The 25334-nt window shown below is 46.3% G+C and overlaps 1 protein-coding gene across 3 annotated transcripts in view; it reads left to right on the top strand.

The window, feature by feature from the left end:
* Positions 1-25334, top strand: part of LOC119390955 (ephexin-1) — a 117433-nt gene that overhangs the window by 86369 nt on the left and 5730 nt on the right. For all 3 annotated transcript variants that reach the window (XM_037658666.2, XM_037658665.2, XM_049414988.1), the window contains exons 12-15: positions 10123-10683; positions 15329-15759; positions 16304-16383; positions 24637-24741. In XM_037658666.2, the coding sequence (XP_037514594.1) occupies positions 10123-10683; positions 15329-15759; positions 16304-16383; positions 24637-24741 (1177 nt within the window). The remainder of the gene's footprint in view (positions 1-10122; positions 10684-15328; positions 15760-16303; positions 16384-24636; positions 24742-25334) is intronic.

The raw sequence follows: 25334 nt of genomic DNA on the forward strand, positions 1-25334 counted from the left end.
CTTGTGCATGTAATGTCAAATGACATATTTGTGCACCTTTTTTGTACTTCCACCATGCCATATATGACGCCTCGGTCAGGAATGGAACCAACAACAAATGTCTTTAGTGAGCCTATATTCACAAAAAGGAAATAACGCTGCTGTTGTACTGCAAAAATGAACAGGTGCCATAAACACAGTACAATGACACTGAGCACTTTTGGCATGCCATAACACATGCATAGGAATGAGTAGTAACAGTGCAGCAGAATACTTTGCTGCAAAGGAGAGCCTACTTACGAAAAGGAAATTCACCAAAGAATAAGGATGGGCTGGAATGCATATGGCAAGCACTCCCAAATAATGACAGGCGGTCTGCCACTTTTCTTAAAGTAAAAAGTGTACAATCACCGTGTACTGCCAGTTTTAACATTTGGGGCTGACATGGAGTATAACAAATAAACTAGAGAAAAAATTAAGGCAGCTTTGCACTAGGGGCTGAACCATGAGAGTGAAATAACTAGAAGAATAAGGATGGGATGGGGCTCATTGGGCAAGCATTATCAAATCATGAATGGTAATCTACCACTATCCGTCAAGAGGAAGGTATATAACAGCTGCATCTTACCGCTACTTACCTACGGAGCAGAAACCTGGAGACTTACAAAGAGGGTTTAACTTAAATTAAGGACGACGCAGCGAGCGATGGAAAGGAAAATGATAGGTGTAACCTTAAGAGACAGGAAGAGAGCAGAGTGGGTCAGGGAACAAACGGGGGTTAAGGATATCATAGTTGAAATCAAGAAGAAGAAATGGATATGGGCCGGGCACGTAGCACGTCGGCAGGATAACCGGTGGTCATTAAGGGTAACTGACTGGATTCCAAGAGATGGCAAACGCGTGAGGGGGAGACAGAAAATTAGGTGGGTAGATGAGATTAAGAAGTTTGCAGGTATAACGTGGCAGCAGAAAGCACAGGACCGGGTTGATTGGCGGAACATGGGAGAGGCCTTTGCCCTGCAGTGGGTGTAGACAGGCTGATGATGATGATGATGATGCACTGGGGGTGCCAAGCCTGAAGGAAGTGCGGAGCTGGGCAGCCTTCTTTGTTTCTCTTCGGTTTTCACTTTCTCTACTCCTCTTTCTTTTTTTTCTGTTTTTTTTTTCTGTCTCTTTTTTCTCTCTTCATTTCTATTTATTTCTTCCTCTCTTTTTATCTATTTCTTTCTCTTTCTTGCTCTTTCTATTTTTCTTCCTATTTTTTCCCCTTTCTTTCTCTTTCTTCCTATTTCTCTCTGGCTTCCTCTTTTATTCTATTTTTTATACATGGTTTTGCCTGCGTTATGCCAAGCGATGACAGCATACGACAGCCCGGGCCTCTAAAGTGCTCCGCACTCCGCATCAAGGCGCTCAAAGAACAAGAGGAAGAAGACTTGTCTTTGGTGCGAGCGCGTGCGCGCTCAATATGATACTGATGGCTATGCTATTCGTGGTTTTGCCTGCGTTACACCAAGCTACGACAGCATACTGCAGCGCGTGCTTCTTTTGTTATTCATATGTAACTAGTGCGTTACACACGTAACCGCTGCTTTGCACAAGCCGCGACCTAATGTCTCGGAACCTTCCAGATTATTTTAGAATCGTATAGGCTCTAGCACGCAAACGTGAACAGTTGAGATTATTATGGAACTAACGCAGCCACCAGTGATAAGGCTCAAATGTTCGATGCCACATGTATAAATGCCGACGCGCCTTACTGCAGATCAGATTATCGACAGCCAATGCTCTGTTCACCGCTATCAGTGTAAGCGTGTGTGTATCACTTGTAGTTTGACTTCTCATTTATCGAGCACAGGTTCGCCCACATAAAAAGTTTAGTCTTGAGCAAGTCGACTGCTGCCTTCGTCCATGTCACAACCCCATGACTTCTGGTAGAGCTGCTGTTCATTCATGTTCCGGGTGCCCCCGTCAGGAGGCCATGAACCCAGCCCCATTCGTGAAGGAGACACCGACACCATCAGGGACAGTCAAGCAAGCCACACACTTAAAGGACTACCCCCTCAATTTGGACTACTACAAGACAAGCCAAATGCCACGGCGACAAAGACAACGGGCATTATGACAGCCACAGTGTCCCCTGCAGCTGCCGTGATGCAGCCGCTCAGCGAGCCGCAGACCTTCCGTGGATCGCCAAGTGAAGACCCCGAAACCTGGCTGGAGATGTTCGAAAGGGTCTCAACATTTAACAACTGGAACTGCAAGGACAAGCTGTGCCACGTGTACTTTTACCTGGAAGACACAGCAAGGACGTGGTTCGAGAATCGGGAGTCCGCTCTTCGAACCTGGGACATCTTTTGCAGCGCTTTCTCGGAAATGTTCACAAGCGTCGTCCGGAAAGAAAAGGCCACAGTCTTGCTGGAGACACGGATGCAACTCCCGAACAAAAGTGTAACCATCTTCGCAGAGCAGATGACCTGACTGTTCTGCCACGCTGACCCTTTCATGACCTAGGTGAAGACAATATACTACGACAGCATACTGCCACGTGCACCTTTTTTGTTATGCTTATATAGCTAGTGCGTTGCACGTGTAGCTGCTGCCTTGCACAAGCCGCGCTCTAATGTCTGGGAACCTTCCAGATTATTTTAGAATCTTCTTATAGGCTTGAGCGCGCAAATATGAACAGTTAAGATTATCCTGGAACTAACGTGGCCACCAGCGATAATGCTCGAATGTTCCACGCCGCATCTATAAATGCCAACGCGCCTTACTGCAGATCAGATTATCGATGTACGACGCTCTGTTTGCTGCTATCAGTGTAAGCGTGCATCGCTTGTAGTTTGACTTCTCTTTTACCGGGCACAGGTTCGCCCAAATAAAAAGTTTAGTCTTGAACAAGTCGACTGCTTCCTTTGTCCACGTCACGACCCCGTGACAGTACGATGACAGCATGTGACAGCATACGACAGGCCAGGCCCCTAAAGTGCTATGCACTTAAAAATTGAGGATCACTCGGCACACGATGAAACAGAGAATGGTAGGTGCAACATTGAGAGATCAGAGGACTGCTCAATGGGTCAGGGAACAGAGAGGGTTGACATTAAGGGATGTAAATGGACCTGGGCTGGCCACATAATGCATAGGACAGACAACTGGTGGACAGCCAGAGCAACAGAATAGGGAGTTTTAGCTTGAACGTATACTTCTTAACGTTACCGTGTTACCGGATACCGGATGGAATCTGCGCCTGTGCGAACCTTTACGGAACGTAAACTTTTGCGGAGCGTAAACTACTCGCCGGATAGGCTTTACGTTCACGGCCCTATCTCGCAAATCCACCTTCATTCATAGCTATTCGCGATATCCGCTTCGCGGAGAGTCCAGCCGCCAAGTCAAAATAAGCCGAAGTGCGAGCGCCACTTACGATCACCTTATTTCAGCCGGATTACCGAGGCTAGAGCGACCTAGAACACCGAATCCACAACCGTGAGAGGCCTAAGACGCTGACAGGCTGGATAGGTGGCACCATCTAGAGGGGCCAAGGTGCACCAGGCAAGCACAAAATTGTTATTGCAGAAACATTGGGCATTCTTTTCCCAATGTAAATGCCTTGCAGCGGCATTATTACGAATGAGCTGCCTTTTTAATCATCTTTTCCCCTCAAGAACACTAAGCGAAAACAAACGTGTCCATGATTGTGGTTGCACGAAGCGTCACAAGATGTTGACACCATCGCCCAGTAAGCTGGTATTGCTACACCCCTTCGCTTATACCGGGATACTGCACACGCTAAAAACCTCATGATTTTCCCGCAGCGTAATTCAATATTGTCTAAATTAAATGTAGTTTAAAAGCAGTTATCATCACCATTTAGTAGTTTGCGCAAACGTAATGGTTTACGTACGTACGTAAAGGTTTACGTTTGGGCAGCTAAAAAGCTTTACTAAAACTCGAGTTCCGATAAAACAGTAAACGTAATCCAGTAACGGTAATGTAAAGAAGTATACGTTCAAGCTAAAACTCCCTTATGGTTACCAAGGGATGGGAAACGCAGCCGTGGAAGGCAGCGAGTTGGACGGAGTGACAAAATGAAATTCGCTGGGATATAATGGAATCGGCTCGCACAGGATGGGGATTATTGGGAGAGGTGTTCGTCCTGCAGTGAACCTAACGAGCCATAAAATGATGATGATGATGAGTGGCATTAGGAGCTGTACATTTTTCTTTCTAGGGGAGATGGTGTGGTGTGACGGGTCTCTGACTCAATGTTATGGGTTTCATGCAACCAGGTAGTGTGGCATCATGGAGCTCTTTATACATATACAGGCTGTGCTTGTTAAAATGTGTTCCTGACCAACCCTCAGCCTGGTATGACTCCATCTACATGTGCGAGCGTGTTTGTTCACTGGACAGCACCAACATTGCAGACATGGGTGATATTACAATACATGGTGCTCACCATGTATGCACCATGTATTGGCCTCTCAAGGAAACATGTGCTCTCTATCAGTATTGGGATTACATGTTCCCTTCTGCTGCGCACCACAGTTTACAGGCATTAGCCATGGAGGAAGGAAAAAGAAAGGAGGGAGCATTACGTTACGCAATTGAAGCCCACCGTGTTGGCCCCACACATGATCAAAACGTCAGAGCGCATGGTAGGTTTTAGTACTGCCAGTGGCGTTCTGTTTTTGAACTTCCGTGAGCCGGCCGGTCTGCGCCGAACAAGCGTGCTTCGATTAAAAGCTACCGGGCGTCATACCCTGAAGTCTCGGCAAATCTCATTTCTGACGTGATCTTGTCGCAAAAGGTCACGTGTTGTCCCGGCACTGCTGGCTTCAAAACGGGTTGGCTTGCCAAGGCTGGCTGCATGATGTAATGCTCCCTCCTTTCTTTTTCTTTCCTCCATGGCATTAGCATACTCGGAAGAAACGGTGATACTGTGGCAAGGCATCTCATCAGGAAAACGGGTTTCACTTGTGTGCCTTCAGTATCAACACAAGTTTCTTTACATGGCTTTGTAATAGTGTAGTATTTGGTTGCACGCATTAATTACTCTTTGGATTTGCATATACTACAATTCAGTATATCATACACACATTTTCACTAAATAAAGTTACTTACGGGTTCATGCTCTTTCTGCACCTTTTTTTCCCCCCTCTTATGTCACAAATATTGACAGCTGTCCCCTCACTAGTCCATTGTCTTACTTTGACTGCAGAAATGTGAATGTTCGCTCTGTAATGCCTACACTGGGGTCCGCTGACTACATGAATCCTGAGCAGATAAAAGGTTACATCGGTTCTCAGTTCCTATCTTCCGGTGTCGTTAAGTGCTTTCATATCAATTCTCGTTCAATGTGCAACAAATATGATGAGTTTACTGTACTGGTGAATCGATTCGGCTTCTGCTTTGATGTGATAATGATATCTGAGACATGGTATGCAGATGACAGTGTGTTCACATTACCGATGTATCAGACGTATTTTGTTAACCGTCCAAGTGGACGTAGAGGCGGTGGTGTCTCGGTGCTTGTTCGTTCTGGTCTCGAATGTCACTTGATTCGTGAGTTCTTTTATGTCTGATAATTGCGAAGTGCTCTCTCTTCGTTCCAACCGCACCATATTTTCTGTTGTCTATTGTCCTCCAAATGGTGTTGCATCAGAGTTTATAAATTGCTTAGATGGTCTTCTTCAGTATGTCAATGAAAATAATTACACTATTTTTTGTGGTGGAGACTTCAACATTGATATGTTGGGTGATAGTGCACTGCGATTTGACTTTGATGTCACGGTAACTTCTAATGCATGTGCACATGTGATTACTTTGCCAACTCGCGTTACACAACAGTCGGCGACACTTCTTGATACATTTATAACTAACGTCGAATTATCAATGACAAAATCTGGTGTTGTTTGCTGTGACCTCAGCGATCATATGGGAATATTTTTGTGTGCGCTGAAGCAAACGTGTAAACGTCCATTACAGTGTGCTCGATACTATCAGTCAATAACTGATAACAGCCTTGAATCATTTCGTGCTGCTATACGGAATGCGTCATGGGATGACGTATACTGCGCAGTAGAAGCAGATACTGCATATGAAACATTTATTAATAAATTTAAAGCACTATACTCTGAGCATTTCCCTATGAAGAAAGCATCACGACGAAAGAGAATTCGGAAGCCCTGGATTAGCCTCTTTTTGCTTCATCGCATCAGTGTCAAAGACCAGCTTTACAAAACATTTATCAAAACTAGAGACCTTTCAACGCTATCGGAATACAAGGTATATAGAAATAAATTGAACAAGGATATAAGAGCTGCCAAGACGCAGTATTATGCGGACATTTTCCAGCGCAGCAGTGGCCGTAGCGACGCTCTCTGGCGGCAGCTATCCACTCTTCTACATCCTGGATGTAAAAGTGAAATACCTGATAAAATGATTTGCAACGGAACTGAAAAGAGTGGTCCTTCACTTGCTAATTCTTTCAATAACTCTTTCCTTGCGCATTCCCAGTCCACTGGTAGTATAGACGCATTGAAATTTATTTCACCGAGTGCCCATGGCAGTGTTTTTCTTTCTCCTGTTGATAGCCATGAAGTGGCCACCATATTTCGTAGCCTTAAAAACAGCACTTCGTTGGATGGAGACGACTTACAGATATTGCCTGTTAAACATGTTATCGACCTCATTGCAGCCCCACTGACCCACATTTTTAACCTTTGCCTTATGACGTCCACTTTCCCTGTTCAAATGCAAGTCGCTAAGGTCATCCCGGTTTTCAAGAAAGGCGATAAGAATAACGTTGCTAACTATAGGCCGATATCGCTACTTCCTGTTTTTTCCAAGGGCTTAGAAAAAGCTATTTTAACACGTCTATCCAGTTTCATTGAGCGACGTAACGTTATGACGCCATTTCAACACGGTTTCAGGAAAAATAGGTCGACTGAAACTGCGTTACTGGCGCAGAAAGAATTCATTCTTCGAAACTTTGAAGAAAGACGCCTAGTACTTGCCCTTTTTATTGACTTCAAGAAAGCCTTCGATAGTTTACATCATAAAATACTTCTTGCCAAACTTGAAAACTATGGGATTCGAGGACGTGCCGCTGGACTCGTGAACTCGTATTTGGCGCATCGACGTCAATATGTTAAAGTTAATGGGAACTCGTCAGAAACGCTAGGTATTACCTCAGGTGTGCCACAGGGAAGTATACTGGGGCCTTTTCTGTTTAATTTATATATTAACGACATCGTCAATATTCATGATGACTCATTTTATGTTATATATGCGGATGACACCAGTGTATTTTTCAGCGGTAAAAATCCTGACGAACTGATAAGAAAAGCTAACGAAATGCTTACGACACTGGAAGGCTGGTCGAAACTAAATGCGCTAGAAATTAATGCAGCCAAAACGAAAGCGGTCATTTTCCGCCCTAAGGGTAAAGCCGTATCATTTTGTGAATCTTTGACTTATAGCTCCAAAAACATAGAAATCGTAGCAGCCTTTAAAACCCTTGGTGTTTGGTTTACGGAAAAGCTGCTGTGGGATGTCAACCACGTGTGTTTAGCTGTCTCGCGTTTTGTTGGTCTCTTATATCGCAATAACTGCGTTCTTCCAACTAATATCAAATTGTTGCTTTTCAAATCGTTGTTTATGTCTCAAGTGAATTATTGCCAACTTGTATGGGGCACTGGCACGCACACAACCTTGGGGAAGCTCTACGTCCTACAAAAGAAAGCTTTACGCCTCATTTATAACTTGGCCAGAGATCACCCTTCTGCACAGCTCTTCCGAGCTGCCGATATCCCAACGGTTTTTAATACTTACGCCTTGTTCTTAGATATAAATATGAAATAAAGAACAATATTCCAATGCTTGCAGATTTGGCAGAGTTAGCTGAACACTCTTCTTCGTATCCCTTACGGCTCATGAGAAAGTACGAAACAAGAACACCACGCACAAATTACGGGGCCCAGATGCTAAGAGTAACTTTGCCTTATGTGTTAAATCTTTTATCGCAAAATGATTTTGATATTTCTTGTTGCAGGCCTGCGCTTCATGCTTTTTTCGTGAGCTGATACCTAAAATGTCAGCTTTGAACTTATCTTTGATGTATGTTTTTATTGCGTCCACCTGTTGCGTTCTTTTTTTTTTGTTTATATGTGCATGAATAATGTATGCTCTCTGCGTGTTTATACTTATGTACGCCAGTTTTTTGTATACCGTCACTGTATGCTGAACTGTAATCGGCTGGGAAGCCTAGTCAAGCTCACAAGAGCTTTTTCTTCCCATGCCCTCTACTTCCTGAAGTGGAAAATAAAACGATTGATTGATTGATTGATTGATTGATTGATTGATTGATTGATTGATTGATTGATTGATTGATTGATTGATTGATTGATTGATTGATTGATTGATTGATTGTCTGCATGATGTTTGAATGTTTTGTATGAGATGGTCCCCTGTGGTCATGTAAGTTGCCTAGGTATTCTTCTAGCTGTTTGCCAAGCAGCTAATCATTTTGTTCAAAGACACTCTGATGAGCACAGATAAGCAATGTACGAGGGTTATTCAAAAAGTAAGGGCCACTTGGTCCCCAACTTTTTCACTTAATTACCATTAACTTCTAAGCACTTTTAGTACTGCTGCGCCAGTTCCTTTAGTTCCTCTGCATAGAAGTTCGCTGCCTGCAATTGAACCAGTTGACAACGGCAGTCTTGAGTTTCTCACTGTCCTCAAACCATTGTCCCCCAAGCCACTGTTTCAAGGGCTATAAGAGGAAATAGTCACTTGATGCAAGGTCGTGACTGTAGTGTGGCTGGTCGAAAAGTTCCCAGCTGGAAATCTTGCATCTTCTCCGTCGTTCTGGCTGCGGTGTGAGTATGCACGTTGTCGTGGAGGAGAACGATTCCAGACAACAGTTTCCCGCGCCATTAATTTTTTATTGCCTGTCTCAGTTTGGTGAGCGTTTCACAGCATGTGTCAGCTGTAGCTCTGGTCCCATATTTCATGAAATCAACCAAAAGAATGCCCTTTTCGTCCCAGAAAATGGTAGCCATCTTTTTCCGACTCTAGTCAGGAGATTAGTCGAATTTTTTTCGGTTTTGGTGAAGAGGAGAGGTGCATTGCATTGATTGTTGTTTTGTTTCTGCAGAGGCTTAAAGTAATCAAGTCTCGTCGCCTGTAACAATGTGCGAAAGCAAATTAACTCTTTCTTGTCGGTAGAGGTCCAAAAACGCTTGTCTACTTGGCATTCATTGCTGTTTCAATTGGTTGATAGGCATTTTTGGTAACCACCTTGCACACAATTCGTGATATCCAAACTTTTCAGTTACAATCGTGTGAATTGTAGTGCGGCCAACGAGAGGAAATTTATCCGACAGACTACTAACAGTCAGTCGTCAGCCTAATCACTACTCCCAGTCCACTTGTTGAGCATTTTCATTGGTCTGGATGCTGGGCCTGCCACTGCGTTCTTCGTCACGCACATTTGTGCGACCATTTGTGAGGTCTCGACACCATTCTCTGACCTTTCCTTCACTCATCACTGTAGGTCCATAAACTAGGCACAACTCCCCATGAATTTGAGAAGCTGATAATCCATTTGCATGCAAAAATAAAATTACAGATGGCACTTCACAACAAGCTGGAGCAACGAGTTTCACAGACACTGTTGTCTGCATTCCCCAACAAGCCGACAACTACTGAGCCAGAACGATAACTTCAGTATTTTTGTGAAGAATTAACAAACGATGCTGTACAAATACATCTCTATTCTGACCTGTAAATATTTAAATATTGGCAAACGGCCCTTACTCTTCAAATAACCCTCGTACTAGTAGGCATGAAAGCAAGCCTGTGCTTTATACTTATTATGCTTACTCATATGTGTAAGATAAGAATGAATGTCTGGGTTAGGGACCAGTGGGTGGTTCATGATAAAAAGAGGTAGGCGCGCAAACATTGACACAAGAAAAGAGATCAGGACAAAGCTTAACTGACTCCACTTTGTTTTTCTACGCTTCATTTCTAGTACTCTGAGCCTTGATCTGTGTTCTCAGACTTATCTGCCTACTAGCTGAACTTTCTGTCGTTCTAAGCTTCAGTGAGCGAGCTTGGTTTGGCTCTATGCAGGTTCGTGCAAGTGGAGTACTGGAACATCTGACGGACACTGAGCAGCGCCAGCAGGAGGCACTGTTTGAGGTTCTCACCTCAGAAGCATCGTACCAGCGCAGCCTGCGCCTCCTTTCGGACCACTTTGCGCAAGGGTTGCAGGGCACACTCGAGCCACGCGAGTGGGATGCCCTGTTTGGCAGCCTGGCACCGCTGCGAGAGGCGAGCGAGCGACTGTTGGCGCGCCTCGACTGGGCCTGGGACGGCCCGCTGCTGTGTGAGCGGCGGGTGTGCGACGCACTGCGGGAGCATGCCTCGCAGAACGGGGCCTCCTACGTGCGCTACTGCTCCCACCAGGGCCACCAGGACCGGCTGCTGCGTGAGCTCACTGCTTCGCGGCCAGATGTGGCCTCACAGTTGCGCGACCTGGAGGTGGCTCCAAACTGCCAGGGTCTGCGTCTCCACTCGTTCTTGCTGCTGCCCATGCAGCGCGTCACCCGACTGCCCCTGCTGGCCGATGCCCTGCTGCGGCACGTGCCCGACAGCACGCCTGCCAGAGATGCCCTCGGGGCCCTCAACCAGGTGAGACCGACCTTGGTTTGGCATCCTTGTAAGCACTCGTTACGAAGGACGGACCAGTGATGAACACTGAGCCACCGTCTTGGACCTTGCAGAGAAAATGTAACATCTATTCGGCATTAAGGTGGTAGCACTAAGGTGTGACGAAAAAAAAAATCCACACAGAATCTTCTTTCAGAGTTTTCCAAGTGGTGATGCGTAAACACACGATTGTAGTATAAGTTCTGGGCATCCCTAGAATGCTGTTCTTTGGCAGCATGGTGTCTTTCATATTTCTTGCAGCGTTCGTCAGCGTCTGGCACGGTTGCTTCTGAAAGAGCATCTTGCAACCACCGAAATGCGAGTTTTGCATTAAATCTTTGCGAAGTATCAATTTTGCTGATGAACACAATCCTTCACCTCAGCTCTACATCGTGTCCTGCAGAGGGCTTTTATTCCACTACTGCGAAATTCAACGACACCTTCATAGAGGGTGTTCTCTTTCTACATTTGTTTTGCCCTGTGTATGTAATGCATTCATATGGTTCAGATAAATTCATATTCTGCAAGCATCAGTGTGTAGCCCAGTGGTTAAGACACTCGCTTACATAGTGCGGGGGCCTGGGTTCAAACCCCAGCACTTGAAAGAAAACTTATTTTGTTTTATTCATTTATTTTTTATAAAGAAGTACAACGCGGGTGTGGACAGCACGGGGAGGTGCCAGAGTGCAGGTATGGCCAGTTCTAGCAGCAGCACGAGCCGCTGCTGCGTAACACTGGCAATCCAGCTGTGAAGCTCTGCAGGGCGCACCTCTTCTTCATTATGTTGTCCCACCCTCACTAAAGACAAAGCCATGCAGGTGGCTTAAGGCATTGCGAGGACAACAAGTTCATGATACGGTTGGAGGTGATCTACGTGCACAGTCTTGTGGCCTCAGTGATGCAGGTCTGTAGTAGGTGTGAGAAGTTCAGTGAGGTAGTTCACGGGAGAAGTTTGCTGGTGGGGTCCATATGGTACCTGGTGACAAGCTTCAAGGAGACGCCTAGCATAGAAGTGGGAGGCACCCACAGCCAAATGAGAGTTGCGCGAAAACTGGTGGTGTGGCTGCCATCTTTGTGGCGAAATTTCTGTTGCGCTTGTTTCTTGAGTTGTGAGGGAGCAGGCAGTCGTCAACATTCTTCTGCATATTGCACAGCTTCGGGAAATGGTGTGCCCTCTGATGAGTCAGGATGGTAGGGAAGAGCAGAGTTGAGGTGACGGTTCTCGGCCATAGAGTAAAATAAAAAGAGAAAAGCCCATCGTCACTGGGGGTGCCGTATTGTAGGCATACATAATGTAGTTCGGCGTAGCGTAAGAAACAGGCAACAGACGAGCGAGAGGACAAGGACACAGCACATATGCGCTGTGTCCTTGTCCTCTCGCTCGTCTGTTGCCTGTTTTTTGCGCTGAACTACATTATGACTGACTCGCCCAACAAGCAACGTTGCTATGTAGGCATCATTACATAGGGAAGAATGAGGTCCCATTCGCTGTAATCAGAGGTGACATACATCAAAACCATGTTGCCAAGACTGCGGTTTAAATGCTCTGTCAAGCCATTTGTTTGTGGGTGATATGCGGTGGCACAGTGGTGAATAACATGGCATTCAGTGAGAAGTTCTTGAATGACATCTGCAAGCAAGACGCAGCCTCGATCGCTCAGCAGTACGCAGGGAGCACTGCAATTTCTTTATGGTGATGATTGTCTTATGGGATGAATGGACGGACATATGGAGAATTTTCTCGTTGAGTTGGCATAGAAATGTTTGCGCATTGAACACTTCGCCTCTTCGGCACAGGTGTGGTGGTGACAGATTTCCTTCGGTCACAAAAAGTGCCCGCTCCCAATTTATTGCAAGGGGAGGAGAGCGTGTGCGTGGTAGAGGTGGGTCAGAGCAGGAGTCCGTGTGTGCCCTGTGCCTCTATGGTCGTAAAGGCTGTGAGTGCTTCTCTAGTTAACCATGAACGAGCCACGTGTGCTCCATGCGGCAACGATCTTAGTGGACGGGTACATAAGTGCCCTTATCTAGCAGGTAATCTGCAGCAACATCAAAGACTTCGTGTGTGCCTAGCGTTGGAAGTCGTGTTATCCGAGAGTTTCGGAGACACGTTAAGGAGCTTTAGGACTGTTCATATGAGCACTGCGTATGTAAGGATGCTGCATCTCACACAGTGTGCATGAGCAGAGGTTGTGCACATGTGTTCTGTGCAAAAATGGTGTTTTTACTAGGGGTGTGTGAATATTCCAACTTTCGAACATTTTTCGAATAGTGTTTGCTATTCGATTCAATTCGCACCGGAATTTTACTATTCGAAGTATTCAAACTTCCAGAAAATAAATATAATGGTTTAAAACAACGGAAAATAATTGTAACGACGATAAATTGGCATGCAGCGTGCTTGGTGTTGCCTTTTCGGCGCCGACGTGCAAAACTGCTAGCGCTTCCACCGGTGCTCCGAGCGGTCACTGCGCGACGAGCCGGGTCAGGGCAACACCTCCTCTAGAAAGATGCCTGCAGCGTCGCTGGCTATCCCATTGTAGCCGTCCTGCCTTGAGTTGTGGTCGCTTGTCGAGAGATGGCACCACATGCTGCCCTGTTGTTTTCAATGGGGCTGACGTGGTTTGACGTCATGGATGGTAATGTGCACATGCGCAAATGTGTGTTGCAAGCGGCCACCGCGAGGATCACCAGCTACCGCCTCCATTAGAAACGAGGAAGGAGGGAAAGGGAAGGGCAGGAGGTTTTTGGCTCACGCAGCAGACATCTTTCTAGAGGAGGCGTTGGTCGGGGGGTCCGCTGCCGATGCCCATCAGTGGTGCCGCGGATCTAGCGGGCGATGCAATTAGTTGCTTGTGACGGAGCACATTGTGGCTTCTTGCATGTCCTCTGCAATGTCCACTAGCGCGATGTTATTGCCCACAACATTCGGATATGTCTCGTACATCAGCGCTCACAAAGTTAGGCCTAGCCACGACTCCGAGCAGTAAGCTCGGTCGCCGTGTACGTGGCCGCGGTGCCTGATGTTTTTAAGTGCGTCATGCTCGATCGCGAGTACAAAGAATCGTGCTGCAATGGTCTTCGTCACGAGGTCTGAAGTGCTGATAAGCACAATATCTAACCGCAGCTCCCACGAGTCAGTCGGTCATGGACGTGCATCTGCGATGTTCACGACGAGCGTGGCGCACTATCGTAATCTGATAATTCACGTTCCATTTGCAGCTGCTCAACTAAAGCGTAATTATACGTCGACCCATAAATACAGAGCGATTGCGAACGTGTCACTAAGTAGCACAATTGTCGATAGCCGTGACTTCGTGATGCTCAAGCAGCAGACAACGCTCTCCCGGAGCGAGCATTGGGGCGAGGCATGCTGAAGCAACATGGTAAACACAGCCAATCGGAGGCCTCAAAGCGAGCTTTAAACATTTGTTTTTTGTACGTGTTTCTCAGTGGAGGGCCTAGCTGAAGCTTGAAATTTGAAGACGGATAAATGCTGTTCCCGAAGAGCCCAAAATGACGGTGCCTGGTTGCGCCATTGCGGAGCTCTAATGTTTTTAGAATGCAATTTAAGATATGCTTAGGAATCCTCTGCAACTCTTTTTCTATAATTTCGCTTCAAAGCACAGGCCCGCGCAGTGTTCCCCATTAAGAGGGCATGGGGGCAGATTATCATCGCAGCCCCTCCTCCCCCCCTCCTCCCCCCCCCCCCCTCCCTGTTGTTTCAAAAAAATGAAAATGAAGTGATGATGTGCTTCTCACAATGGCCTGCCGTGGCCCCTGGCTTTTCTTAAGTAAGGATTGGAAGTAAACAGTTTTTGGAATGCAACGCCAGGGTCCTTCGGCTGTCAGTGTCGCTAAAAGCCTGCGTGGCCATAGGTAAACGTATGGGGCAGGCTTTGTGCCCCCCTCCTAGATGAATGGGCGGGGGGGGGGTGCTCTCCCCTCCCCCTTCATGCGCACGCCTATGCTTCGAAGTATTCGCAAAATATTCGAGAAATATTAGAAAACTATTCAATTCGATTCGCACTCAAACTTTATTATTTGACTTCGCTTCACACCCAAAATTTTGCGATTCGCACAGCTCTAGATTTTACTTATGCAGCGCTGCTATGGACACCACGTGTGCAGTACTATTGAGCAAAAAGTAATGGAGTGCAACATTTTTCCAAAAGGTAGTCTAGCAGTGAGAAATTTTGTTTGAAATAACCACTGCACAGTTAAAGTTCAAACTTGTGGGAGTTTTTTCCCATTCAAATACTTGCAACCATGCAAGGTACACTCGTGCAATCCATATTATCCGGCAGTTTAAATTAAGAGATTTAAATTTTTAAATGATTTGTGTTCTTCTGTACTTATAAACAGTAGTTGACAATTAGTGTTCTGTAATAACGAACTCGTCACTTGAAGCAAGAGACAGCTTTTGCAAGTGAGAAAACAAAAACAATGCAAAATTTGAGTGGCAGTGCCCATTCATCCATTGATTCATTTACTCATTCATTCATTGATTTGTTTTTAAAGTTTGCATAAACAGCTATAGCCTTCTTTACACTACGCTTGAAAATTCACAAAGAAATCAAAGGATGAGACATGAACAAGCACGTAGTTAATAAGTTAAATGTTGCTGCAGGTTGTAGCCGAGTGCAACGAAGGCGCCCGCAAGATGGCCCGCATGGAAGAGATGCTCCACATTTCACGCACCCTGGAGTTCCGGGAGTGTCGCGCAGTGCCCCTCATTTCGTCGAGCCGCTGGCTGGTCAAGCGGGGCCCGCTGGTGCGGGTGTCCGTGGACAGCCGGAGGCGTACCTGGGGGCGCCTGGTGCAGTGTGCGCGCACTTCGTTGCACCTGTTCCTCTTCACCGACCTGCTGCTGGTGACCAAGCGCAAGGGGGACGACTACTACGCCGTCCTCGACCACTGCCCACGCAACATGGTGCAGGCGTACGCAGAGGCCACGCTGCCTTCGCGCCTGCCCGACTGCTGCCGCCACTTGTTCCAACTCACCTTGCTACAGAACAGTGCCGGACGTACGGTCGAGATGCTGCTAGCAGCCGAATCCGAGTGAGCCTTGTTACTGGCTGGACTGAAGTGTTGTTTGTAACTCACATCTTGGAACATCGGTGCCAGATGAAAAGCCTTGCGAGTGATCAGCAAGCACCGAAACACATGTCAAGAGTACTAGTGTCTGCAAGCAGTGCCCTCTAATAACTTGCAAATAGAATATGTAAACTTCGTACAGTAAGTTCCTAACATGAAGCTCACGATTAAATTTATCCAGTTTTACATTACACTGGCTTCCGTAACTGATAAGGGCTGTGAAAAAGTGGACACAAAAAAAGCACCTGTGAGCAAACACTCTGCTTGAGTGGCATGAAAAAATGTGCAGCTGTGATATAAACAGGTTTCAGTATAGTGACGTGAACAGCACGTGGAACACACAAGGACGAGTAACCGACAAGGACTTGTGTGTTTCACACGCAGTTCATGTCGCCATGGAATACCAACTAGCCCGGTCACACACCTTGCTCCAGTATAGTGTAGTTTTACACTGTAAGCTTTTTTCTCTTAAGCTGAACTTGAGCTCGACAATGCCATTTGTTTGCAGGAGCGACAAGACACGGTGGATGGACGTGTTGACGCCCATGGTTTCCAGTGACCCTGATGAACGCATCTACGAAGAGTGGGGTCAGTCACTGTGTACAACACTGTTATCTCTTCTTCCATATGTGCCCCTCAAATATATAACCTCACTTCCCAGTTCATACAATTTCCCAACAGCATCACTCGCGATCTGGAACGCAGAAAAGACCGAATACAGTTATGCTTCTTTTGCACCTGTTAATGCCTTGCCAGAAAACACTATTCCAGTTGAACCCCTTTGCGTGAGAGACACATACCGGGGAGCAGTGTTTGTGTCTTATGTGAGAGGTCTCGTATAAGCGAGGTACCATGTTTTCATTTCATATCATCATCATCATTCTCAGCCTGTTTTCGTCCACTGCAGGACAAAGGCCTCTCCCAGTGATCTCCAGTTTATTCCATCCTGTGCTAGCTCATTGCATTCTATCCCTGCGAAGTTATTAACTTCGTCACTCCATCTAACTCTCGGTCCACCCCGACTGCGCTTCCCATCCCTCGGTAACCACTTCGTTGCTCTTACTGTCCAGCGTTTGTCTGTTCTACGCATTTCGTGGCCAGCCCAGGTCCATTTCTTTCGCTTGGATGTCAAGTAGGATATCTGCAACCCCTATTTGTTCCCTGACCAATTCTGCCACCCTTCGATCTCTTAATGTTACTCCTAACATTTTACATTCCATTGCTTGCTGCGTGGTCATCAACTTCTTCTCTAGTTGCTTTGTTATCCTCCATGTTTCAGCCCCATATGTTAGAACTCACATGCAGTCCTTATTGCCTTGTGTACTTCATTGTGATGAAGGCAGCTATAACCCTAAGGGTCCGCAGTGAATCGTGGGTAACAGCAGCGATAAGCCTATTCTAGGCGCTGTGACCACAGCGTGATGGTAAAGCAAATCTAGTGTAGTAGCAGGGCGTCTGTTGCACACTGATGTTGGTGGCCGGCAGTAAACACTGACAGCAACGATGGCGATGACACGATCACAAAGTGGGCATGAAGCGTGGTAGCGAAACAAGTGAAGATGAACAGTTGTGCAAGCAGTGACGCATAGCCTCTGAGACTCCAAAAGCATAGCCTCTGAGACTTGTAACTCGAACTTTTTTTTTTGCGTAGCCTGTTCTGGCCTCAGCTTGGCTATTGTCATGCTTTGAAGCTTTCAGTAGCTTTGAAAAAAGCAAGCCCACGATGATCAAGTGTCCATGGCAAGACAAACAGTGCAGCGCTGATTGCTACATTCACGTTTGCTAGGTAGAGTTGTTGTAAATGGGGCATAACACTTAAAAGAGCATTCGCTGTGCACTCAGGCTATTTTTCAGGCTTGTGGACACAACACATGCAATGCGTTTTGATTAGGGGTGTGCGAATATTCGAAATTTCGAATATTTTTCGAATAGTGTTTGCTATTCGATTCGATTCGCACTGAAATTTTACTATTCGAACTATTCGAACTTCCCAAAGACAAATGCAGTCAACGTCCGGTTGAAAGTGACCCCTTCAGATTTTCAATATGCTTCACCTCATAACAGTTTCGTATTGCGGCAAAGCTGCCTTTTACGCTCCGTTACGGTCGAACTTAGGCAAGAGACAAAGTCCGGTTGGAAGTGGTCCCTAGATTTTCAATATGCTTCACCTCCTCACACCCCCGTATTGCGGCAAAGCTGCTTTTCAAGCTCCGTTACGGTCGAACTTAGGCAAGAGACAGTCGACGTCCGTTTGGAAGTGGTCCCTATATATTCAATATGCTTCACCTCATCACACCCCCGTATTGCGGCAAAGCTGCCTTTTGAGCTCCGCTACGGTCGCAAATGTATTAACTCAAGAAAACGCTGGTTCCAATATGGAGATGGAAGATGTGGCAGAGTTGGGGGCTCAGTTAATGCTGTTTTGGACCTGAAATTTGGGCAGGAAGTCCGAAAAATTGGACGCCGAAGCTTTTTAGCATCCAAAATTTCAGATGTTCTTATATATTGACGTCTACGAGGCAGATTTGGAACTCCGGACTTGAAGGGAGCACACCCTTGCCTGCCACATCAGTTGGGCTTCCACAGAAGTTGAAAGAGGAGGAGAGGCTGAGGAAATAGCATCTCTGCCTATCACGTGTAAAGTGTTGTCGGCAACACTTTGGTTGCACCAAATCATGTACATAAATACAATTCGGCCTCTACATTGCCTCATTCTTGATAAGAAAGGCAACTATGAAACATGACCCCACCAGCGCTTCATCAACCTAGCGAAAAGAAACACTTTCATGTTGCTATCTCACAAGAACATACTTAGGGATTCTCTGCAATTTTTTCTGTAATTTCACTTCGAATTATTCAAAAAATGTTTGAGAAATATTCGAAAATTATTCGAAATTATTCGATTCGATTCGCACTCAATCTTTATTATTCGAATTCGTTTTGCATCCAAAATTTTTCTATTCCCACAGCTCTAGTTTTGATTGGAAGTTTTGTGCTGTGAGTTCACACCGTGCACTTGCGGCATTCTTGGCTCCTTCAGGTGCTTGTGAAGTGCACGCACAGTCATACTCGTTCCCTTGGCTTGAAGTGCTTCTCTGCCATGCGAACCCATTGGATTTAGGGGCTTTCAATCGTTTTGTAGCTGACTGACTCACTTTATGTTTGGTGAGGTTATCATAAACACAGTGATTCCACTCCTGTGCCAACTGCGCCAAATTGGATTTACTGCACCATCCTGATAATATTGACGGAAATTGCGCCAAACTGCACCAGCGTCTCGGGTTTGCATCTATCACCCGCAATTGCGCTGCCGGTGCGTCAAAACATGGGCAGTTTGATCTTGGGGCCGCCAAAGTTACAATCACGGATGAAGAGTTAATCCGCTAAATAAACAGTGCTCGCACGTGCATCCCGAGTAAGCCGCGATGTCATGCATGATTCGACGCAGCTTCTGTTGTGAAAGTCGGCTCGACAGCAAAACGCCCTCTCTGCAGGGGCTCGTGACGTCTAGGCCACTTGGTAGCGAGAAAGTGTGGCGGCAATTCATCGGCGGACGTCGTCTGTTGCATAAATGCTGCTGGTAGCCCGTTTCAAGCGTCGCACGGCACGTAATGAAAGCTATGTTCGGTAATAACTAGACGTGTGCCTCTAAATGTCTGTCACTTCTGTTTCTGGACATCGCGGAATGAAATCTGGGAACGCTAGCAATAGATATATAGAACGATATTGAATTTTCCGTGCTTCGCGTCCATTGAAGAGCACGTGAACGATGGGAACGCGTTGGAACTTTTTCTCAAATATATACTTTTTCCATGGATCATTGCTCGAAAGAGCTTTCACATAATTCCTTCCACCCGCACATCCAAGTTTATAATCGCTCTCGCAGTGAATACCCCCTAAAAGGCCCTGCCCTTTCGAGTGCTAGGATCCCAATTCGAATTTTTTGCTTGCTTTTTAAAATAATATCTCATTAATAAAAGCACGTCTCCTGGTCGGAGCAGCAGAAATTCGGTTTCGATATGCGCAGCTGTTAGTAGCGGGCCCGTCGCTGACGGCCATGGCGTCGGAAGGCCCACTGTGAAGCAGCTACGCCATGTTGCACGTCCGCCTCTCGCTGTCCAGGGTCAATAGCTGACGGTTAGCAAAAAATCACAGTTTTGCTTAAGGGCAAAGCAGTTAACGCGATACCAACAAATTGTATTGTTATACGAAATAAGGCTAGCAGCTAACTCGTTTGGATCCGATCTCGCGTAACTAAACAAAACGCTGGTGTATGGGAATATGGCCACTCTAGAGACCGAAATGATTTTCGTGCTGTCAGTTTCCTAAGCACGAAGACATTGCGAGCACAGCAAGTTTACGAGCCATCTCCTGATGCCTCGAGATAGTGGATGCGCCAGCGACTGCACCCTACGAACGACGCAGCCCCCCTCCCCTCCCCTGGCGTCCCTTCATGCTCCTTATGAAAGACGGGCGGGGCGTTTCCTCTCTGTTTGATGAGCCATCGACGGCAGGCTTTGCACGTGGGCTGATGTTATCAAATGCACCCTCCGCGCAACGAAGACGGCCGGCTCGTTTCATCTCCGCTTCAGCTGCGTTCATTGCCAGAGCTCGGAGCTCTTACGCGCGGGTAGAACATAGGATGCGCAGAGTTACGTTATCAATTTGTACTTTGGAAGGGAAATGACGACAACGGCGACGGCAAAAACCCATCGGGAGGGTCCATAAAATTACTATCACAATAAAAAAAAATTGATGAACCATTCCACTCTGTGAGGTGGATGACCAGCGAAGTTGTTTAGTGCACGGCACAGAAGTGACATGTTGGAGGCCATTTTCCTATGTAAAGCCAGGTTAACGTTCAATTAATTATTCAGGTGCTTGAAAGCAAATACAATTGCTTCTCCTGTGTACTCTGGGACATAGGCGTGCGCAGGGTTCCCCATCAGGGGGGGCAAAGGTTCATCGCAGCGCCCCCCCAGTCTACTAAGTCAATGAATGGGGCAGATTTTGCGCCCCCCCCCCCCTCTTTGGCGACTAGAAGGGTCAATGTACGGGGCACATTTTGTGCCCCCCCTCTTAGGTGATTAGGGGGGGGCGGCCGCCCCCCCCTGCCCCCCTGTGCGCACGCCTATGCTCTGGGAAATGAAATTAGTTGCTCCTAGTGCTCCAAGATGGAAATCTTTGCTGCTCCAAAGTGCTCCAAAATGAAAATTTTGCTGCTCCAAAAAATTGCTCCAAATCAGGAGTCCTCGGTAACATCACTATAAACAGGGACTGTGAGCGTCTGTTGTTTCCTTTTACATTGTATAACCAAAGGCAGACACAAGTCAAGTTAGCGGTTGATGGCACTGCGTTTAGGTTTGAATGTCTGTCATATGTAATGTTGCTGACCAAAATTCACTGATAACTTGTCCTTTACTACCGATGTCTTCTATATTCAGCATCCCCTGCAAAAATGGTCAAACTAATGGGAGAGGTCAACTAAGTGGGTGGATGGTATCTGTTATACCCATTTGTCTGTTACATCCATACCTCCTATAACAGGGTTCATCTGTATCTGGCACCAGTGTTTGGCTTATCACCAAACTAGTCATGCTTTCCAGCTGCTGGTTCCCAGCAGAGAAGTGGCAGAGTGTGGGCTTTTGGGAGGAGTAGCAGCCCACCCTGGCAGCTATCTTGCACCCGCCCCTGCCACAAGAAAACGCTGGCTCTTCCCACACCAGCAAATCACCGTGCTGGCCGTTGCACATCACATTCACAGCTATTGCCACAAACCCTATTGGGATAAATGCAGTTTTGACAGCATGCATCTTGTAGAGCGGTTGGAAGCACGCTACACACTTTAAATAGGTGATTACCTAAATGCATCAACGTTTCCTTTCGCCTCTTTCAGTGATAACGATTTAGTGTGCATTGCTTGCAGAAATGACACAGCTCATAGCCGCTGTATTAGTATATGGGGGGACATGGGCATCGGATGTCTGAAAGTTGCGGGAAAAATCAATTTTTCAAAACCATTGGTGTCAACATGTGGAAGGCCTTATCCGTGATGTATCCATATAATTTCCTGCAATTACCTAGAGGGAGAACTGGCACTGCATTGCTGTTTTATGCATTGGAATGCTGGGATGTGTCGGGTCAGATTGGCATTGTTTGCAAAGAGGCCAAACACCTCGAAGGTGCGTCTGGCTTGAAGTGTTCTTTGCTGTCACAATGGTTCATTTTGTACTGAAACAGCACGTAATTGACCTAACTTCTTCCTAGCATTACAGAAAAACAACTTTTATTTAACTTTGATAACTTCTGCTTTGATGCATGTACAGCATTATGAAATGCAAAAAGTTGCGACCGGCCGCTAAGGTTGGCTGACAGATAACAAGACATCTGTTTAATCTTTTCACTGCTTGATTATGCCCTGCAGGCGAGTAAATTTTTATTGTAAAATTTTATACGGGTGAATGAGAGCCGTCTATGAAGATTTTTTTTTTTAGCGAATCCATTTTTGCAGCTGTATCTATGTTTTGAAGCCTCGCTCACAGCCAGCCAACACAAGCCTCGCACACACACATACCATCATTCCCATGATGGCACAGCACTCCTTAGGGAACTTGCATAGGTGTTGGCGCCACATTTCCCTTCAGGTATTAGTTTGAGAAACTCTATGGCTGTGTCATATAACTTAGGCAAGCACGCACTATAAGTGCCAGCAAAAAAATAATTTTGTCAGTGCGAATGCCAAGACAGGAGCATAGAATCGCACAAACACGGTGCTTTTCGAGGTGGTGCATCTCGTCTTTCCCATTGCCAAGCGCCGCCACCTTGAAGTTGTTGAAAAGCTAAAAGTTTTGCCTTTTCATTCCCACGCTCCTCACCTCCGATAGCCACACAGAGAAAATGCAAATATGAATTTTTAAAGAAAAAGAAATCTGGCACAGTCAGCATGCACCAGCAGTGCCAGCGGAATTCTCGCCAGCCTGCTCTGAAAACATTGTCTATCCTGCCATTTGTGATCATAAGGCTGCAAATTGTTGTTCACAAAATAAAGGAGTTTAAAAGCCAACAAATGCGCAAGAAATGGAGTGTATGCATCTTCTGCTCTTCTGCAAGTTTCAAAAAAAAGCTGAATGTTTTCGAGCACACAAGGACTGGATCAATTAAAGTGCTAGCGCTCACTGTCAGCATGCACACACACAGGATGTGCAGCCCGTCCACCTCGGTGTTACAGTGGTTGTGGTGCTCGGCTGCTGACCCAAAGGTTGTGGGTTCGATCCCAGCCGCGGCAGTTGCATTTCAATGGAGGCGAAATGCTAGAGGCATTTGTATTGTGTGATGTCACTGCACGTTAAAGAACACCAGATGGTCGAAAATCAATAAAATCCAACAAAATTGGCCTAGAATTGCTTGCAGTATACTATCACTAAGCACAATGTGATCCGAAGTAGTAGCAGCCATCAATGGGTTGAAAGCCGGAAGTGCAGTCCCTTTTCTGGAAACTTTCGAGTTCTTTAAGGAACCATACATTATTTCACTTCTGTGAATTTTTTACAGGACAATTACTGCATTAAATTCAGAAGGCTGTGGGATTGGGCATGTTAGTACAACATGATTAGGAGTGCAAATTAGCGCAGCCAACAGGAGGGGACAGAAGAGAGGACACAGTGCTCTGTGTCCTCTCTTCTGTCCTCTCCTGTCGGCTGCACTGATTTGCACTCATAATGCATTAAATTCATTGACTATGATTTTGTAGAATGTAAGGAAAGATGAGCACAGTGTCTTGGGTGCTTGGCATAGAATGAGCCTATGTTATCTGGTGGAGTAGAAAGCCAATTTCATAACACTTATGTCTGTTGACCAGTTTCTGCTCATTGGTAAACACTGGCTTGCTGCATACAAAGAAGAAAGAAAGCATGGCTCTGCTATCGCAAGCACCAAAAACCAGTGGAGCTCGGGGAAGCCGCTCTTGCTGAACCTAACTTTTTGCTGGGCTTTCCCCAGCTCTGCAGGTCTTTGGCGTTTGTGATAGCAGAGCCACGCTTAATTTTATATTCACTGCAAGAAATCGCTAAGCAAGCGCCATGTCACTCCTTTTATTCCACTGCACGAGCGAAGAGGACTGCCGAAGTGAGCGAGCGGGGAACACGAGCCCAGAAACATGTCTGAACATGCCCACACAATGAGAGTGCTGGAATGCTAGCATTAGGGTGCCTTAATGCCAGTGTTGCGAACAAACGCTTGCATTGAGGTGCCCTAGCTAGCACAGTGTTGCAGCGCTCCCTCAGGCGCATGCGTTTGTGCACCAACACTTCATGTGTGTCCATGGTACGGGCCTCACCACGCTTGCGGTGGCCTTTTCCGCATGACGTAGTGATGACGTCACTGCGGAGCGCTCTGGCCTTCTCCTGTCTGTAGATGGTATTGTGCCACTACCCCGCTTCCCTGCTATCCTCTAGCTGCATTGCTCTCCTCCTTTCCACCTCGCGATGCTATTTTTAGCTCGGTGAAAACTGCACACGACGACATGAGAAACCTTGCGAGGTTTTAACAGCTCTGTTGTAAAAACACTCCCAGCACGATACTATTTTATTTTATGAGCAGCATTGTCCTAACTTGTTTTATTTCCACAATACGTCAGCAAATGTCACCCGGTCATAACATCAAGTGGTTGATGATGCCACGATTTTGAAGCCACCTAGTTAAAATAACTTGTTTCTTGACCTTGGTGCTTGCCTCTAATGAGTGCAGTGAGCCAGCTTTGCCAGCAAGCAAGCTTGCTGGGTAAACAATTTTGTGGATATTTACTGTGTGATGCACGCTGAAGTCCAGAGTTTTTCTTTCCAGACTGCCCACAGGTGCAATGCCGGCACGCATACACGCCACAGCAGGCTGATGAACTGGCATTGGAGGAGGCTGACGTGGTCAACGTGTTTCGCAAGATGTCCGATGGTCAGTGCACATTTTTTGTGGGCTGTTTGAGCCAATGGCAGAGCGTGATGGCCACCAGTGCATCCCATAGAACGGCATAGAACGGTATCCATGTTTTATTACTATGTTGAAAGCAGATGCCTGGACACTCTTGAAAGAACAAGAAGGGTTTTCAAACTTGAGTCTTTTTCGGGGTGCCCATTATGCTTGTATACAGTCTCACTAGTTTCGTTAAAGCATAGAAGTGGCGTCAGCTGCGCACTAAGTACTGTGAGAGCCAAAGTGCCAGCATGTCCACGGGAGAGGAGGCATGTGTAGCCTCATTGCCTCTGCATCTGTCTTGGACATCTCTGTGCGGCCTTCGTTATTTATGGTCGAGCGTGCCATCAGTAATGAAGAAGGCCATCACCCTTAATGAGAAACTCGCAATATTTAGACAGACCGTTTTTGTCTCCCGTGACACTCTCTGCACAGCGATGGCGCATGCACACGGCTTTCCACTGAGCCTTAAAGGGTCCCAGAAACAGTGTTTTGAAATTGTGTTAACGCTTAGGCTACAGCACAATCAAATCATTCGCACCATAAGTGAAGTCATGCTCCTTTTATCAAGACAG

This window comes from Rhipicephalus sanguineus, chromosome 4 (genome assembly GCF_013339695.2).
Source record: "Rhipicephalus sanguineus isolate Rsan-2018 chromosome 4, BIME_Rsan_1.4, whole genome shotgun sequence".
NCBI lineage: Eukaryota > Metazoa > Arthropoda > Arachnida > Ixodida > Ixodidae > Rhipicephalus > Rhipicephalus sanguineus.